This window comes from Argiope bruennichi, chromosome X1 (genome assembly GCF_947563725.1).
Source record: "Argiope bruennichi chromosome X1, qqArgBrue1.1, whole genome shotgun sequence".
Lineage (NCBI taxonomy): Eukaryota > Metazoa > Arthropoda > Arachnida > Araneae > Araneidae > Argiope > Argiope bruennichi.
Genome location: NC_079162.1, coordinates 46,742,937 through 46,762,707, shown reverse-complemented (window position 1 = coordinate 46,762,707; position 19,771 = coordinate 46,742,937). Strand labels below are relative to the sequence as shown.

The following is a 19,771-nucleotide window of genomic DNA, read 5'->3' as shown; positions in this document are numbered from 1 at the left end:
AAACGAAAGCATAAATAATATAGATTGCGGTCTTGAACATGATAAGTAATTTTTATGAACGAATCAAAAATTTAAATCATGCAAAGACATGAACAGTAGGGATAAAAATAAATTCTAGCTCTACTTACTTATCATATTCAAAGAATTATTAATGCATGCTTTTCATGCTATTAAAAAATAAAGGGATTTCTTTTAAACATGCAACTGATTATGTCTCGTTAAGCAATTGCTTTTTCTATATTTATACTCATGAGCAACATTCAATTTTGAAAAGAAAATTAGACGAGAAAGACTGCTTAAAGAGCAAGTTATGCATATTTAAATAATTAAATATTAGTTTCGAATCGACGTAATACGCAAAATAGAGATATATCGAAATATATTTACTAATTTCATACAAAAGAAAGTAAATAATATTTTTTCCAAGATGCCAATGAATTTATTATTAAATATTAGATGATCTTCTCAGTAGGAACAAAATAATTTTATTAAAAATGTAATGGAAATAATTGAATGAAAAATTATTATTATTTTTTAAAAAGCATTTTGAACTGAAAAAAAATCAAAACATTAAGTGTTTATGTGCCGTATGAATTGTTTTAAAAAATTAATTTGATCTTTTAAAATATATTTTTGAAATTTAAATTAAGTATTTCATTATTTAAAAAATAAGGAAATTAACTTAAATTGATGAATAATATTAAGTAAAGAAGTTATGTTATTTAAAAGAGTTTTGTGCGATGATTAGAATTCACTATATCCCTCTAAAGAGTTTTTAAAAAATTCGCGTAATATTATCTAACGACGATGTAAACAAAAAACGATTTTTTTTTTGCCTTTTAAACTAAAAAATTTAATCCTAATATTTTTAAATTCCCTGCGACATGCTTCAAAACATCTGGCATTTTCCATTAAGCTAGACATTTCTTGAATATTAAGTAGCTTTCTTTATTAACATTTAAAGAAGCATTATGTGCAGTAATCTTAGATTTTTTGTAAAAATATTTAGTAATAATGTGATATTAAATTTTACTACAGAGTTTAGGTAAATAGAAGTAAAGCTTTAGACAGAAAATAAGACAAAAAAAGAAAGTCCCGTAGAAGACTTAATCAATCATCTTTATTACTTACCAGGTTCTTCGGCATCATTTTGTGGAGGAGCAGGTTCACCACCTGATGCGCCTGCTTCTGCTTCCTCTTCTTCTTCTTCATCATCCGCCTCCACATCCTCGGTTGGTTCAACATTTTCAGGAGGATTTGCAACTGAAAAAGAAAGAAAATTAATTAGAACTCCGTTATTTTGTTTTATTTCGGTAGCTTTGTTTTAAAGTGTAAAATACATTTCTTGAAAATGCATGCATAGTTGATTATAGTATTAATTAATGGATGCAGTGCTATTTCACAATACTTTATAAAACATTCATATATAATTATAAAACAATCCTAACGAAATATATATATTATTTTTTAAATACATGGTATTTTATTTAGCAAAGTGGGATGATTCTGACACGCTGATAATGTACATGCATTCTGATACATGCTGACAATGTGACATTTCCTACATTGTCAGCATGTATTATCAATGATCCTAGATGTTCTCAGTCTTCGTACTTTTTAAATTGGGCAGGAATGACACTGGCATAAATATACATACAAGTATATTTATAACATTTTTGACATTAATTTTTAAAATACAATGTTTTAAAAGACAGGTCAATCTGACCAACTTTCCAGTTTTTTGTAAGCTGAATAAATCGCAGAATGCTTATAAACAAGTCTTGAAAAAAAGTCATTTCCTAATTCAAGCACCTAACTTTCTTAGCTTCTGTTCAAGAACCCTAATCAGCAGAAACAGACTAAATATAATAGTTTCGCTAGGACAGTAGAAATACAGGCAAAGTTCGTGATTTCTTGAGGATATCTTTGTAATATATGCAGGATTCCGTATTTTACTTGTTTTTTTAAAATATAGACTATATTACTTTCTAATATAAAGGTGCGACTAATTTGAGTTTCCTTATTTATGTATGTATTCTATACTTTTTGCATAATTTTATAAATTGATAATAATGTCTTAGTAAACAAAGTTAAATATTGTTATTATTATAATATCAACTTAAATTTCCTAAAACCTCATTTAAGAAAAATTCTGCAACTGACAATCTTTTCTAATATTTTATTTTCATCTGCTAATAATATTTGGAGTAGAAGAACATTTTTCCTTTGCTATCACTTACGCATGGCTTATCACCGTCCTAACCAAAAGTTCTTGAAAACTGCAAGTACAGCATTTTGATAATATTAAAGAATCGATTTTTCTCTTTCAAGAAGAAGTTCAACAATTTCTAATATTCTTTGCTACTAAAGTTATGACGAACGTTATATAGTAATATCGCTCGAATGTTATACCAGTCTCGTATAAATTGCTGTTGTATACTTCTAGGTATTTCTCCGATACTACTTTCAAACCAAAAACAGACGCAACGAAATGGCCGCTATGAATTTTCTTAAAGCGCCTTAAGAATTTCCACTGTCTCAGTATAAAAACTTTGAAGACCAAAGCTATTGAAAGATGCATATAAGAATAATCAATGCTCCCAAAATGAGTTTTTAAATTTTTTTAAAACTTTTCTTTATAAATGTTTTAATCTATATTATACTTAATCGATTTCGGATCATTATTTAGATGCAATACGTGCGAATAAATCCACTCATTTTAATAGAATAGCGAATTATTATTTATACGCAAATTTTATGGAATGATTAGGATTCAATTTCTACGCTGCTCGAAGCATAGGATTAAATATTAGATATTGTTATTAAGAGGCTTCAAATGTTTTTGAAACAATGAACCCTCATTATTATTTTACAATCGTTGTTATGGTATGATATAGATTATTATTACTACCTAAATGTATAAAAATAAAAGTGATATTTTTTAAATGTCATATTAAATTCTCATAGCTACGAATGTGTATATAAATCCTACACTTCATATACTAAAATTGAGTTTGAAAAATTAAGTTGAACAAATTAAATTTTTCAATGTATTATTCCAAAACATTTACCAGCAGCGATTTTATAATTACTTTTCTAATTGAATTATTATCACGGATTTTATGAGTTAATATTGAAAATTATTTTATATAAACAATATTCCATCTAGCATTTCATACAAAAGCAAGTCTTTAAAATAAACTCAAAATAACCCCCCCCCCCTTTTCACCTTTACAGAAAATTATCCATTCAACCGTAGACCATTAAGAAGATTTGAGATACAAAAATAATGACTCATAACGTTAATTAAATAAATGATTAATTAACAATGATAGAAATACAGATTGGTTCTACCCGTATCTCTAATCCTATGTTTAAACCAAGCTTATTTGATTAAAATTAATTGCATTCCTGGATCTATTTTAATACTTTAATCTCAGTTTCCCGAATATTTTCTTTTAGAGTCTCCTTTTGTTTACTATTTATACTCCCAAATTTTACCTAATGCTGGCTTACACCAACGCTTCAAATTAAAAATTTAAGAACATGGCTTCTTTCCGAGGCTTTCAAGGTTTCTCTATACTCAAGTGATTTCGTCGTATTCGAAACCGCGATGAAACGCAATTTCAACTCACTTCTTAGGTAGGCGGTATCTGAAATATTCACTCACTTTACTTAAGATGAATTAGAACCGAATAGTACTTAACTTCATTGATGAATCCAAGCAACATTTGGAAGACTGCATATGTATATTCATAGATGACTTATCCAATATGGTGGGGGGATAACCCCACTTTCAGTCACTACCGAGTAGGAGTAGAATTTATAAGTGGATTGAATTTATACCGCTTTAGTTTTTATGAAATTCATTCTTAAGTTTTGAGTTATGAGGACAGCTAGAAAATGTCAATGGACAGGATTGGATTAGAAAAAAAATGTTAGATTTATGGTTTTGACTGTAATGTTATGATTTTGGCATTTAGAATGGTTTAATTTCTTGTATTTTCTTTGTCTTATGTATTCAAATATCGTACGTTACCGAAAATGTGACATTGAGTTGTAGCGTGCAAAATAACATATGCAGCCGATGAAATTTAGTTTCAAATGAATAAAAAAATACACGCCTTTATTTGTATACTAAATAAAAAAATTTTTTTATAGAATTTTTTTAAGGAAAAATTTGGAGATAAAATTGAACACATCCAGAGTGAAGCGTTGACAGAAATATATTAATAGATCAGAATTTTAATTATTTGAATAATATGTTTAATTTTTAATGAAGGCTTAAAAATTTTCTTTCACTTATAATAGACGATATTTTAGTGAGAAGTATTTTTTATTGACTGATTTATTCAGAAATTCCAAAGAATATTTAAGTCATCGATCGGGCTTACTGACTTTTTAGGATCAAATTGGTATGTTACATACCAATCAATTAATTAAGGAACCGAAACTATAATAATATAATGTATTACATGTAATACATGATTTTTTCATTGATTAAGAAGGCAAAAAAGTGAATATTATCAGTGAAAATTGCAGAAAATATTCAAGATTTTCCTTTAATGAAAAAGGACGTTCAATTTCTGGTTAATTTTCCTCAGAACCTGTGTTATGGAGAAATAGAAAGGATTGTTAAAGTTGTCGATTAGCTTTATAAAACCAAACTGGTGCTTTATCAAACTACTCAGAAACAATTAATATAAAAAAAAATTTAAAGTCAATTCCTACTTTTGAAAGAACTGAACTCGCATTCTTCACCTTCACGTGAAAAATACTGAAATCCTTGCATTTTACCGATTGAGCTACTGCCTGTTGATTTCAATTCTCATTACAAACTGCTAAAGTACTATTTAAAGTATTAAGAATTTATTAAATTTAATAATTAATGAATTAATATTTGAAAAAAAACTGTATTAACCTCAAGTGTCATCCCCTACAAGTTAAAAAAATATATTTGAACTTGAGTGCATGAATAAAAAGTATTTTATTAACGATTGAAAATTTGAACACGATATATATAGGGAGAGTGTGAACTAATAGTAGGAATTGAATAAAAGAATGGCATGAACTTAAAATATGATTTTTTTTCAATGAATTTTAAAAAGGCAAAGAAAAAAAATCAAGAAGTGCAAATCGAAGGAGATATACAGATTTTAAATTAGTGGAAAAGCTGATTCAATTTCTGGTTAATTTTTCTTAGAACTGTTTTACTCAGACATTCAAAGGTATGTTAAATTTACCTATTATGTAGATTGGTTTTATAAAATCAAAGATGAACTTAAATGTATATTTATTTCAATGAACTTGAAAAAAAATGACTATTAGGAATTGTAAACTGAAAAAGTTATACAAGATTTTCAATTACCGAGAAAAGTGACTCAATTTTCGGTTGAAACAGTTCATTAGGCCTTCCATTAAGCTAGTTTTATGGTGCATAGAATTTGGTATTAATTAGTCAAATTCGATATATAAAGTTGTGGAGAACGGCAGTTGGTGAAAATTAGCTGTTAATGAAGCATCTTAATTTAATTAGGAAAACGCAACATACATTAAAATAATTCTAGAGAAAGAGAGTAAAATACATCATAGTTAAAACTTAAAAGCTTTTGGAAAAAAGGTATTATCTAGCTAAAATAATCTTCTTGTTTCGTTTTACGTAATTCTAAGGAGAGAGAATGTCCTCAATAAATTTTCAGAAGCAATGATTAAGCATCTTTGGCTGGTACTTGTGCCTCCAAACAATGACGTCAATAGCTTTTGAATTGGTTGCCTCAAAAACAAAGCCTTAACCTTTTGGTTCACCTTTAGTCTCAAGGAACGAACTACGCAGTTTTAAATATTAATTGCCAAAACGTGCCTTATTTCACCATTTCGTATAAAGCTTGTTTCGGAAGTTAAAAAGATATTAAAATGAAATTAACCTTTTAAAATATTTTAGGAATAATTATGAATGAAATATTGTGCAAAGAGTTTATAATCCTTATGATTAGGTCTTTCTTTTATGAATACTGTGAATAGTTCCTTTTTTTATGATGTACGTGAATGGTTTTTTTATGATGTACATGAATGGTTTTTTTTATGATGTACATGAATGGTTTTTTTATGATGTAATTTTATGTATTATCTATTTACATTGATAAAAAGAGAAAAAAAAAATGCGCTCAAAATACTTTTTTCGGCACGTCGCATTTTCAAAAATATAAATATAATAGTTAAAAGGGTTCAATATTTTATCAATGGCAAGCAACCATGAAGGTTTTTATTTTAAGATTTATATAAATATATTCGATATAAAGGAAGACAGATTAAGGAATAAAGTGTTTTTATCAGGGTATTTAAAAACATGAAATTATTAATTGATTATTCTTAGATTTAAAACAAAATCACAAAAGCATGAATTCTAAGTTATTCAAATTATTTCTTATTATATGTATTAATGTCGGCGCCTTATTTTTTTATGTTCTTGTCATGATTCTCGATTTTAAATAAAATATTTTATGTTTATAAATACGCCAAGAAAGGTGTTATATATTTAATTATTTTCTCCTTTTTAATCATTAAATTATTTCAAAATTCATTATTATAAATATTTCTGGAAACTAAAAAACAATGCTTTCTTAAATTTACCACCAGATGGTTCCTGTCTTATTGAACCAAAAAGAAAAATTGATTGATTAATTGATATCTAATTTCTTAAGTTATTAAAATATTGTATTGTCATCGGAAAAGTAACAGCGGAGAATTTGTAATTCCAGCATATTATAAAATGAATGAACAAGCGATTGAATAATTTTATTTTTAGGAATTTAAAACAAGATTTAAAAATGTGTAATTAAAAATAACATCGTCGTTTGTTTGTTCTTATAGTTTGTAATCGTCGCAAGCATAAAATCTTTTAAGCTGGTGAATTATAAAAAGGATAAATTTTACATAAATAATTCTCGCGGTTTACTCTCTTTGATGAGTCCTACTTAGTTAATATATCATTGAAACTAACTGGACAGTTACTTTATAATTTGAGGATAGCAGAGAAATTTAATTCGAAAATATTCTTTAAAAAGAAAAATATCCTAAATATAGTAAGAAAGTAATCAAGCAAATAGATTCATGTTATGATTGTCCTTAACACAAAACTGCAATATGGTTTAAAAACAGCTCTAATAGACCTCAAATGCAAATGATTATATCTGATGGTTTTAATGGAAATTTCATTTTGAAAGTAATGAACATTTAAATTTTTTGCAATTTTTTTTAAAGAATTCAAAACGCAGATAAAATAAACTTGCCCCATAATAAGCTAGAGTTTACTACCATGACAAAAGTGGTCTAGATTTCATATGTATTTGATCTGTATTATATTTGCCTAAAGAACACAACATGGCTTTTAAATTATTAAAATTTCTGAACTATTTCTGACTAGATTAACTAGTTTAGTTATGTTAACGTCCTGTTTTGAAGCAACTCAAAGAGTATTTTCTGATGGGCATCGCAATTTTGAACCGCAATCAGATCATGCTTTCATGCCCTAAAGAATGCATTACGTAAAATATTTCAATTTACACCATTTGGTCGCCTATCTGGTTTTCCCTAATTTCAAGGAATATTCTTTTCTATTTATAAATAAATTATGGATAATTATACAACAATAACTATCTGGATTTGAAAGCATATAAACAAGAAGAGACCAGGGGAATATTCAATAACAATTCCCTTAAGTTTTTTTAATTGTTTAAGCGTTAGAATTAAATACTAAATGATAAATTAGTTTCTATGTTTATGTCCCTTTACAAACTGGTATCGTGATTGTAAAAATATGTGTTCTTGATGCGCGATCATACATTGCTTTAATATTTACTGAACTTAATTATCAGTTAGTTAATTAATTGAACTAAATTTTGATTCTGTACAAGTGGCGTCACCTGATATTGAATATGAGATATTTATTTAAAGATTACATTATATTTATAATAATGAAATATAAAGTAAAAAATAATAAAAACTTTAAAAAAGACTGTTTATTTCATTTACAAAAGTGCGTTTTTATTAATTGAGTATTCGTTTCTTTCTAACGAATTTATTTAATCGATAATCACGATACACTGAAGTAAAGTCAATTATTTCCCTGTGCAATTAACTAACGAACATCTACTTCAATTTATTTGCGATAAGAAGAATTCTGAATAACTTTATTTAATTTTATTCCATGCATTACCTCATTTTGCTTCAGAATTATTATTTATATAAAATATTATTGATCGACTGATTCATTATTCTTGCATTAGAGAAAGAGCAAAGAGAACTAAAATTGACTTTTACGATGCATCTTGATTCAGAAGAAGATAACTTCTGTCAAGAGATACGATGTTATGCAGCTTATGAATTTATTGAGGTTTGAAATTTCCGTATAAATTTTTAAACTTGAAAGAAGTCGTTACTTAAGGATGAATGTGTAACTCGATTTTCCTATTTTCCATTTTATTTTAGAATTATACGAAGAAAAAATAACTCATGAATAGCAAGGTATAAAATATAGTACCCAAGAATTCCATAAGCACATTTCCGCCTTCAATTCTTTAAAAATTTCAGCGCAAAAGATTTGAATTCACAAATGAAGAAGAAATGTCGCATTGCGAAATACTTTTCAAAATGTCATTCCGACCTTTTTACTTTTGAGAAATAAAGTGGTATTCACCTTTTTTCAACTTACTTTAAAAATAGTGAGAGTAAAATAAACAAGGAAATTTCACTTTTGGAATTTTGTTTTCATCGGTAAGTTATTTTCTGTGGTTTTACAATTGGGAATTAAATTGCCAAAGTATTGTCACCCTTTATTTTCTGGAAGATAATTTTAAAATATTTACTATTGCTGAATTTTTAAACGCAATTATAGTAACGATTTTAAAAGAGATATGCTTTTAACATTTATATTACCAAGAAAGGATTTTAAAAATGTCTTAGTTGTTAAAAATTTCTTCCTTAAATTCATTTTTGCGTAAATAAACTATCTAGTCAAAATATTTTTATTAAATAAAACAGCATATCTCTGGAGAGGTTTCATAAATAGGAGATAAAGAAAGCGTTAAATAAGGGTGCAGAAATGGTGATGTTTCCGGCTTAAAGGATCTACCGCTGATGCCGGATCCTACCTCTGTCTAAAGCATCGTTACATGAGCCACTTGCAGTGGGGATTTTCAATTTACTAATTGTTGTGGCAACCGGGTCATTCAGATTGCCAAGATGCTAGGGCAAGACGTAGGCATGCCATTTTTATAAATAAAGTTGCAATGCTTGAGAAACAAAAGCGAAAGTCACATTAATAAGGGGGCTCAGTATTAATTAAACTTAAAATGAACAATCAATACATTTAAAAGATACCTATATATTTCTAATTTATTGATATTGTTTAAAATTAAGGAAATTTTATACTAAAAGTGTAACATTCATTTATGCTTGTTCATATTAATTGTTTTAAAACAGAAATAGAAATATCATTTTTCATAAGATAATTTAAATTCTGGACTGAGAATTATACTTTAATCTCTTAGAAGTACAAGAATCGAGGGCATTGGCAGTTCTCTTAATAATTTCGGAATACACGGAACGAAAGTTTTTTTTTTTTTGTTAAATGCTAACAATAGTGTAATAAATTTATTAAAGAAAAAAAGTCTAAAAAGTCATATCGAATTTGCATCCATTTTTTGAGGATATTACTATTAAAGAATATATAATTTCGTTATTCCATAGAATTACTAGTTATTTTGTAAAATAACAGGTCACGAGTTATCCGTTATTGATGATATCTCATTATAATTATATCTTTAATACCTCATATGAGGCACTTATGAAGCAGTAAATTATTTCAGTTTTCACATTCAATACGACGTGTGCAGAAAATATAATTTATAATTATATTTTTATCACTATTTTTAAGCAAGTGTTACGAAATATTTAGCACCCAAAAGCGGTATTTCTTTGAAGACTGTTAGAAACGATGTCTGATAATTTTAAACACCGTTTTTATAATTTTTTTAAGGTGTCAAAGAGATAGGAAGCAACGTTACCATAATTTTTAACTCAAGGAGATACAGTAGCTTTACTTGGATAAATCTCACTCTGTCATTTCTTGAAGTTATATTGCCGAATTAAAAATAGAATTATGTTATGAGAATTTATATTCATGATCAAGAAATGCTCAAAATAATGAGAAAGGGTGCATATATTTTAATGTAGGAAGTAGTATATTACCCATAAATCTATAATTTAACTATTTTTTAATCGCATTTCTTAAATAAGTGTTTAAGATATTTAGGAACCGAAAACTGATAAGGAGTATTTGTGGCAGTCTAAGACGTTCTTTTAGCAGATATTTTTAATACAGGAGATAGCGAATAATGGGGGATAGTTTGTTAAAATATTCAACACGTGAAAATTCAATAGCGAAAAATGAAAGAATAAGAGAAATTTCAGAAAGTAAATATAGAGATGCAAATTTTTCAGAACAGGATCTATGTAGCATATTTTTCACATCTGTAATTTTCGTAGCATATAAAATATAAAAAAATATCGGAAAATGTTGAGGGAACGAATCTCAAAAATTAAATGATGTTATTATTTCATAAAAAATTTGAATTAATATCGATAAAGCATTAAACTGGTACAAATATGTCTAAAACCTTTTAGATTCTTAGATGCGTATTTAAAAATTATCTCACAAATATAGTTTAAAACATGGAAATATGTTATTAGTAAATACTCCATCTTTTGAGTAAATGCATTATTTACACGAATAAAATAATTTTCTGATAAAATCTAAGTTTTAATTGACAAAAATTTATATGAATATAATCAAATAAAAATATCCGTAGTTATTCCAATGCATTAGGGTTTTGATCTTTCCAAAATTTTGATTTTTTCACATTTCTTGTGAAAAAATACAGGAAATGCGAATATATATATATATATTTCGAATTTTGCAAGGCAATTTTAACAAAAGTATTGTTCAAAAGTGAGACATAATTATAAAACTTAAAAGACTGATTAAATAATTTTAAGACTTAAATTTAAATATAAACAACTGCTTACCAAGAAAAAAAGTTGAAAAATCTGTTTTAAATTGACAGTGCTGACAAACATATTCCTTGCGTCTTTTCTCACGATTATTTATATCCTCTAAAATTGTACTTTCTTCTAAATTTCTCTTTTTTCCATCCATAACAGCAAATCTTTCCAAACGTTATATTCTATTTCAGTATAATGTTGCAAAATCTATTGTATTCATGACAAATACCAACAAAAAAACTTGAGTTATGAGCAAAGAAACACTTTTTTTTGTTATTGTCTTTATCTTCTTCAAAATGCCATGCAAGGAGAGATCAGTTTGTAGCTGAAAATTCTTGAATCTTTTAGCATGCTGTTTTATAATTATGAAAATATTTTTTCTTCTATTTAAGATGTAAAATCCGACAGTTTGTCGAGTAGTTTCAGAAACTGTTTAAAACTAACATTACTTTGTTGCGGATTTTGGAATTCACTCTCAAAATCTATCATGTTTAAAAAAATTAATAAAATTTCTGATTCTTGTAATAATTTTCATTCACTGATATTCCATATAATTTTCCCATAAACAGACTCATCATGAGACAGAAATAAACTTTTTTTACGAAATTGCAGATGAATATTTTTGCATTATGCATTTACTGATAAGGGGAAAAAACAGTACATATTTTTTTTGCTAATAAAAGGAATCTCATATAAATACTTCACATTTGGTTTCGCGCCACTAAATTTTTCATTTCATCCATTAATTAAAATGGAATGCACAAAAGATATGACACGAACTTAGAGGATTAAGTAACGTAACTTTGCACTCATATGACAATTATAAGGGTATCTAATAAAACAAAAAATGAAGATATTGTGATTTATATTAAGACAATTTATAAGCTAAATAAAAAAGAATTGTTACAACTGTGTAACAAGCAAAGATTTAAATCCAAGCATTCTATTTTATCTTAAAATAGAATTTAGTATCGATTGATTTTTTACATTTATTTATTAATTTTTTTTGTATTGAATAAAATTGACATCTTTAACGAATTATCTAAAAAGTTTTGCTCAAGTCAACATCTGCAAATTACTTTCTCAATGATGCATATTCCATCAAAATTTTGAAAAATAAATATTATAAGAAAAAAGGAAATAGATCTGCCTCGTCAGATGATACGAAATATACAACGCAAACGGAAAAAAAATCGATCTGAAGAAAAAGCTTATCAACTTTCACCTACCAAAACGGCACTAGTCCGATTAAAAAAAATGGCATAATCCACCAAAAAATGTGAACCATTTTATTGGATCCTAAAAGATGGAAATTCTCAGAAAATATTCCATTTCACTGACTCAAAATTACATACATTTTCAGATGTCCATGTTCATTGATGCAGTCGATGGCTATATTGGCGAGTAAAAAATAGCTTCCTTCCATAAATAGCAGAGAGCTCTTCGCATGACAAAACGGGTATATAAGCCTCGTTCGTGAAAAAACTGCTATTCCTTTATCACACTTACGAATGTAGGCAAAATACGCTTACGTTGTGCCGAAGCATTCTATACAGCAAGTAATCTTTTCTTTTGTACACTCACTTCTAAATGCGATTCAGACATCTCGTTCCATTCTCAAAGAGAAAATGAGGCGTAGTTTTTTTTGTGATACGTAGTATTTAATTAGATGAGTTGGCCAACAGCGTTACTGTTACTCTAGAGAAACAATTGGAATCACATTTTACTAGAGGTGAAAGATTTAAAGTTCGCTTTATTACATAGCTTTATATTTATTACGCGCAACTTACTTATGGTTCTATTGTTAGCTTTATTTTGTATCTATATATTATTTTTATGACTGCCTAAAGGATTTTTCTACTGTAGAAGAATTACGTATAATAGGTGTAGCTCTCAAACAATGGGGTATTTATTTAAAGGAATACGTGCTTAATGCCAGCTTTTGTTTTTGTTGTATTTTCAATGCATTGAATTTGTTGATTATCTTTTCTCTAATAAGTTAAATTGATAAAAGGCGATGTTCGGTAAAACAATTATTTATTTTTAGGAATACAACAAATACGTGTTATTCACAAACTGTGTTTTTTGTTTAAATTTTTTTTCTTCAAATAGAAACTTTCATATAAATTGTAAATTTTATTAAGATTGAGCAGAGTATTGAAAGAATAAAATGTGACTAAAAACAATAATTTTATTGGCATTGAAATGAAATATAAGAGAAGATGTGGATAAACCTTGAGTGAAAAAATCATGGCAGCTTGAAAGGTTTTTTCATTTCTGGTTGCCACTCGTATGGATAGATAACTATTATTGTTACTCCATTAGATTTAAAGAAAAGAAGATAAATCTTATGCGCATGTATTCATAATTCTCATAGAATTTTCTTCGAAAGAAAAATGTTAAAATTTCTTTAAAAAAATTTGAATCCAGTTTCACATCACGTATTTCTCTACCTTAATTTTTAAATTAATTTTTTTCCCAAATAAATTTAATTACAAAATAATTCTTGAATACGTAATTTTATTTGAGTCATATGCATTTCAAGACTATATCGTTGCAATTGTATTTACTTCAAATATGTTTGGCTATGAAAAATATATTAGTATGTTTCATATAGGTTGTGCAGACTTTAACTTATTAAAATTAAATTTCTAAATTAGAATCAATTACTAATTGTTTTGTAAAGTTAAATAAAATATTATGATGTTAAAGAAAAATAGGCAAAAGAAAGCACTCAATGAACGAGAATAGTAATTGTATTCATCACTGAAATAATCAAGTTTTCCGCTCTCATTTTTTACTGGCATTTACTGAAAAAGGGAAAATTCATGTGAATATTTATTATTATTATTTCGTGTTATACATTCACATTATTGCGTTATGTTTATGAGAAATATTACATGCACATGATTCACATTATTATATTATCATGAAATTTCTTAGTCAAATAAAAGCACTCAGCATTACTTAGTAATAATAATATTAGTATGATTAGATCTGTAATTTTTTCTCAAGAAAAATCGTAAAACTGACGGTAAAGGCCTATACAATATTTGAATAGAAATTGTAAAGATATATGAAAGAATTCATGGCATTTAAAAATCATAGCAGCAATAAAAATGAAAAAAGCTCTTTAAAAAAAGGGGTTGTTAGCTAAAACACACACACACACACACACACACACACACACACACACACACACACACACACACACACACACACACACACACACACACACACACACACACACAATAAAAATTCTTAAAAGCATTAGAAAATTTTATAAAAATGTAAGTAATTTATCACTTTTATAAATATAAAATTAATTACATTTTTAATGCTAATGTTTCAGAAATTTCTTTCTTTTTATATGCAATCTTGCTCAATTTCCCTATTTTTTCTCAAACTGTCTACCAGATGGCGCCTATCATACTGAAATAAAATTTAAGCAATTTATTGATAATTAAACTCTGAAATTATTAAAAATATTTATTATTAAGAACGTACGATTGTCTATTTTCAGAATTATGGCATTTTCCTGAGCGAGTAAAAAGTCGAGTGAAAAAATTTATTTTTTACAAAATGAGGCAAGTGAAGTTAAATTAATAGAAGCGAGAAAAATTATCCTTTTACAAATGGTTAACAACTACCGAATACTCATGAGAATCAAAGTAACTTTAGATTGAGTATATTATACTTTATTCAGCGACATGACGTCACAAATCAACGTAGGAGAGCAGGAAGTTAGTAAACTTTAATTTTAGGCTTTAAATAACGTCCAGATTATAATTGTTTTGGGAATGTGGTGTCATTTATGTTATTTTTTCTTTCTTTTTCACGTTGTTTGAGTTAAAATTTAAGGTAAAAATAAGGTTCTTGCATAATTAACTAAAAAAATAATTGTAAAAAATAGCTTCTTTGTTTATTTATTCAAAGCTGTCAGAAGGGGTTTGGAGTAAATGTTTAGTTTAAACGCATATGTGAGTTTTAGCCAACAGTAACTCACGATTTATGAGTAAAAATTACACTGGTTCAAGTAAGTGCTTTTACAGGTTAGGTGCATTTAGAATTTCACAACTACGATAACCGAGGCTATGTTGATTTAATGGAATTTTTACTGCACATTTAAAATCCTCAAGATAAAAAATTAAAGATAATATATATATTTGTGTGGTCCAAAAACGTTATCTGTGCTTTAATCATTCGAGGGATCGGCATATTTTATATTATAAATCATTTTTCTTTTTCCTATGCTCATTTTTTTAATTTCCTCATTTAGAATTTATGGTGATAAATATTAAGATATTACTAAATTGTATAATAATCAATTGCGTTGATTATTTTAAATGTTCTTAGCTTTAAGCTAAAGGAAATTTCATATTTATGAAAGGATCTAAGCCTCGTTAAGGTGCCATCTAAGCCTCGTAAGGGTTTTTTAGAAGTTTGGAGAAACATTACAAATCAATAAACCTTAAATGAATGAAGACTGAAATTTGTACAGAAAGAATGGAAATGAAACGGAATTTTTTCCTGTCACGAAATTAGAGATATTAACATCATAGTTCAATGAAAAGTTACGTGAGATAAAACAGAGATTAATGTGTCATCCTACATTTTGGAAGACAAACTAAAATAAGGCTGCACTTTAATTTAATAAGATAAGAAAGCATCGATTCAACAACTTCAGAAACATTTGATAGTTTAAATAATGTGCAGTGCTACCACTAAATCCTTATTTCGTATTATAAAAAGAAAAAAATTTCTTCTTTCACAAATGGCATTTTCCTACCTTCATTTGTTTGCGATTATTCATTTTTTGAAATTTCTTCGAATTTTTGAATCATCCTGTGTATTTTTCTGACAACACTTGAAGAAAATAATTTTTTACTAAAACATTTTACAATTGAGGAAGCATTTCGAGAGCATTGAAAAGCTGCTATTAAATAGGCCAATTAACCTCAAATGAATGAAATTTACACAGAAAGACAAGCAATTTACACAGAATTACAAGCAATATAAATTTCATTCATTTTTATTTCATTACATTATTGAGTTGCTATCAGGATTATTGAAGGCTATACAAAACATAGAAGATAGATATTCACACAATTAAAATTTATATCTTCTATATCGACTGCATAGAGGCATTAAAACGGTACCTGCATTTCGAGCCAAAATATATTTTAAATATGTATAATAATGTCGAAACTTTATCCCTCGAGTATTAAATGCTAAAAATGAAAAGAAAAAGATTGTTTGCATTCTTTGAGAAAAAGTAAGTTTACAATTAATGGCTTTTTCCCGGAGATAAATTATGCATTTGGACTACAGAAGTAGATTTAATCCAAAGTTAATTGGGGGATTGTTTGTATTTTCCGGTTAAAAGTAATCGATTTGCTAATTTGAAGAATAATTCAAGAAAATCCTTTTAAATGCTCTGCTACCAAATTGATTTTTATAAAAAATGAATGGTTCGATTTTAGCTTTATCTATTCGGTTTATGTATATATGGAAGCTAAAACTGGGATGTAATTGGTATCATTGTTTGTAATCAGAAATTCCATTAAAGTCCCGTATTCAGTAATAATATAAAATTTATTAATATTTTAAAATGGAAAAGTAGCGTAATCGAATTCAAATTGAAAATTAATTTAGCATTTTTTAAAATTCTAAGATGTATTATTTTAGTAATATTAAATGTGATAATGTTAAATTTTACAAATAAACATTAATTTTAAAATTAATTATTTAATTAAAAATTAATTTTGATAATTTTAAATTATTGGATGTTTAAGCTAATTGTTCTCTTATTAGTTAATTCATCGATTTAGTTTGCCAGTTTAAATTTTTTTAGATTCCTTATAGAAATGTAGGATTCCTTATAGAATGTTTTAATTGTGTATTTTTATCAAAAATTTAATTGAACTTTAAAAAATTAATTTCGAACTTTCTCATCTAAATAATTTAAAAATTCAAAGCAAATTTTTTTAAGACACTTCTATTTATGTATTGAAACGCATGTCACAATTTATTATCATAAATATTATGGAAAGTTTGAATCATTATTTTTTCAAATTCGGTAACAGATGGCGGCATTCGTATGGAGCAAAATCTAATTAAATTACTCGAATGAATGGTAATTAAGTTCTGAGAATATTAAAATAATTTATAATGTATCACTGACAACACACTTCTGTATAAAATTTGGAAACTCGTTTACATAAGAATAAGAAAGTGATTGAAAACTCGAGTACTGTATTCCATCTTCACAAACATGAAACAAATCAAGTTAAATAAAAGTGCGTAAAACTTGTTACAAAATGAAGGAATTACAATAATAGAAATTAGATTAAAATGCAGGATAAAGTATTTAGTTAAAAAATCCTGCATCCATGTAAAAACTATGTTTTTTCTTTGAAATCAAATTAGTTTTTTTAAATTTTGAAAGGATTTTAATTAACTTTTCGCTTAAATTAACGCTTCTTCATATGATATAAAGTAGTAAAAAATAGTACACTTAATGTATCCATTGTTTCAGTATTCATATAATATGCTTATTTTTCATCGAAGAAATGCGATTTTACCTGTCAACAAAATGTTACTTACTCATTTTGCAAAGTTTATGATGGTAGCAATATTTTTACTACAATACGCCTAAATTTTTGACTTGTATCTACCATTTTTAACTAATTTATAACCTGAAGGCTACCAGCTCTTGTAACTAACAGTGGAAAGTTTTATGAATTAGTTATGAGTCAGAACAAGCAAATTTGTGGAGTTTCCAAAGACGACAAATTCCTTGAAAGTTACAGCTGAATAAAGATGTTCGGAACTTGACGTAACAAATTGTTCCGGAGTCAAGAACGTGCTTTGAACTTATTTTGGAAATGTCACAAGGACAGAAAGTCAAAGGAATAGTTAATCAGTTGTTTACTTGATTTGGTAGAGAATATGAGTTTGAGGAGGTTATCTAACTGTTGCCCACTTACTATTATTTTAATGAGAAATAATTTATAGCTATTGAATCTGAATGAAAGTAATAATTAATAAAAGAAAAAATCATATGATTTTTTTTTCAAAAAAATTTCTTTAAATTCAATTGTAATGATGACAACATAAAAAATTAGAATACCTACATTTTTGTAATTATAAGAAAATTATCGGCATAACATTTTAATAAATAGTTAAATCAATTGTCAAAGATGAATGCTTATAACAACAATAAAATAATAGTTTTCCCAATATACTGTAAGTAAAATATTACGTACAGTAAATTAATATAGAAAGAACGATATATATCTTGATATTAGATATAATGTTACACAAAAGCTTATTTGAAATATAATCTTTTACAAAAATAAACTTCATGAACAAAAAAATATTTTAAAAACTTAGTTTGTTTCTGCTAATAATAAAGAAGAATATATGTAGAGGTTATCCTTTACAGAACTGATCATTTGATCTAGATTTACCAAATTTGGCACGCATATACTTCAGAGGTTGCAAATGTGCATCGCTGAGCAGTTTTTTGAAATTTCAATTAGAATTTTAATTAATTAAAAATCAAGAAAGATTTCAGAGGTTTTTAGAGATAACTTCAAAAAAATATTTTAACACACACACGCACACAAAGATTTTTAAGCTGATTCAAAGTTCCAAAAATTATTTTTAAATTTTGTTAATTTAGTTGCTGTAAAACTTTTTAATCACGATTTAATTAATTTTGAAAGATATTTTTAAGAATATTTCACGACAATATTTTCATTGTTGGGAATAAAACTCAAACCGTTTTCATTGTTGCCACTAATATTTCAACTTGGAATTTTTTCCAGTGTTGACGATCAAGTTATGAAGCTGCGGCATTTTTTCCGCATATTTAATAGGTTTCTGTTCAAAGCATGCTTTTAATCATTTTTTTTAAATATTGTGGCAGTTAAGGCTAATGTTAAATTTTCGAAATAAAAATTACGAATTTTATTAAAAAGTTGAGCATTTGTAAACATTTTATACTATCGCTCTTTTATCTTGACCTTTTTACTTTCTTACTGAAATATACCGATTTTTTTTTTGTTGAATTTGAGAAAATTCTATTGAATAATCTACTGATATATCACGAAAATCAAGAAATTTTTGTCACGTTTAAAACTAAATTTAAAATTTTAAGTGAACTTAATTGAAAATTAGTAAGGCGTATAGCATAATAAATGTAATTTTAAATGGCTTCTAAAATATTACAAATTACATTACTATTAAAATTTAATAATACTTTATTGAATAAGCCAATAAGCATAAGTTGTCTTTAAAATATTCGATTGAAATTTTATGAAACTAATAATTCAGGCAAATCAGTTGGTTGCAAAAGGCAGTTGATATTTTATAAATTAATTAATGAACTAGACCATGCTTTTATTTAGGCGGAAACATATGTGACTAAAATACAATATCCATTAAAACTACTAATTTTAGCCCCTAAAATAAGTTAAAACGCTTATTTATGAATTTCAAACGCTCAATACTGTGTATCCAATATTGGTTGCACACGAATTGGAAGATATTTTATTTTTAATTGAATCTATCGGTTTGCAAGGTCTAGTATATTTATCCTTAACTATCATATTATTGAACTATATTATATATTATAGTATTGTTTGTTAATAGTAATTCGTTTCATATTAAAATATTTGAACTTATTAAAAACGTTGCATATAAA

At 26.7% G+C, this 19,771-nt stretch overlaps 1 protein-coding gene across 7 annotated transcripts in view; it reads right to left on the bottom strand.

Annotated features, from left to right (window-relative positions):
• The window catches only part of LOC129959014 (dual specificity calcium/calmodulin-dependent 3',5'-cyclic nucleotide phosphodiesterase 1-like), a 601,405-nt gene that overhangs the window by 154,597 nt on the left and 427,037 nt on the right, over window positions 1–19,771 (bottom strand). For 6 of the 7 annotated variants that reach the window (XM_056071778.1, XM_056071780.1, XM_056071781.1 and 3 more), the window contains one exon: window positions 1,132–1,263. In XM_056071778.1, the coding sequence (XP_055927753.1) occupies window positions 1,132–1,263 (132 nt within the window). Of the gene's footprint in view, window positions 1–1,131; window positions 1,264–11,085; window positions 11,145–19,771 lie in introns of those variants that run through there. The other variant, XM_056071784.1, reaches the window with a different exon arrangement.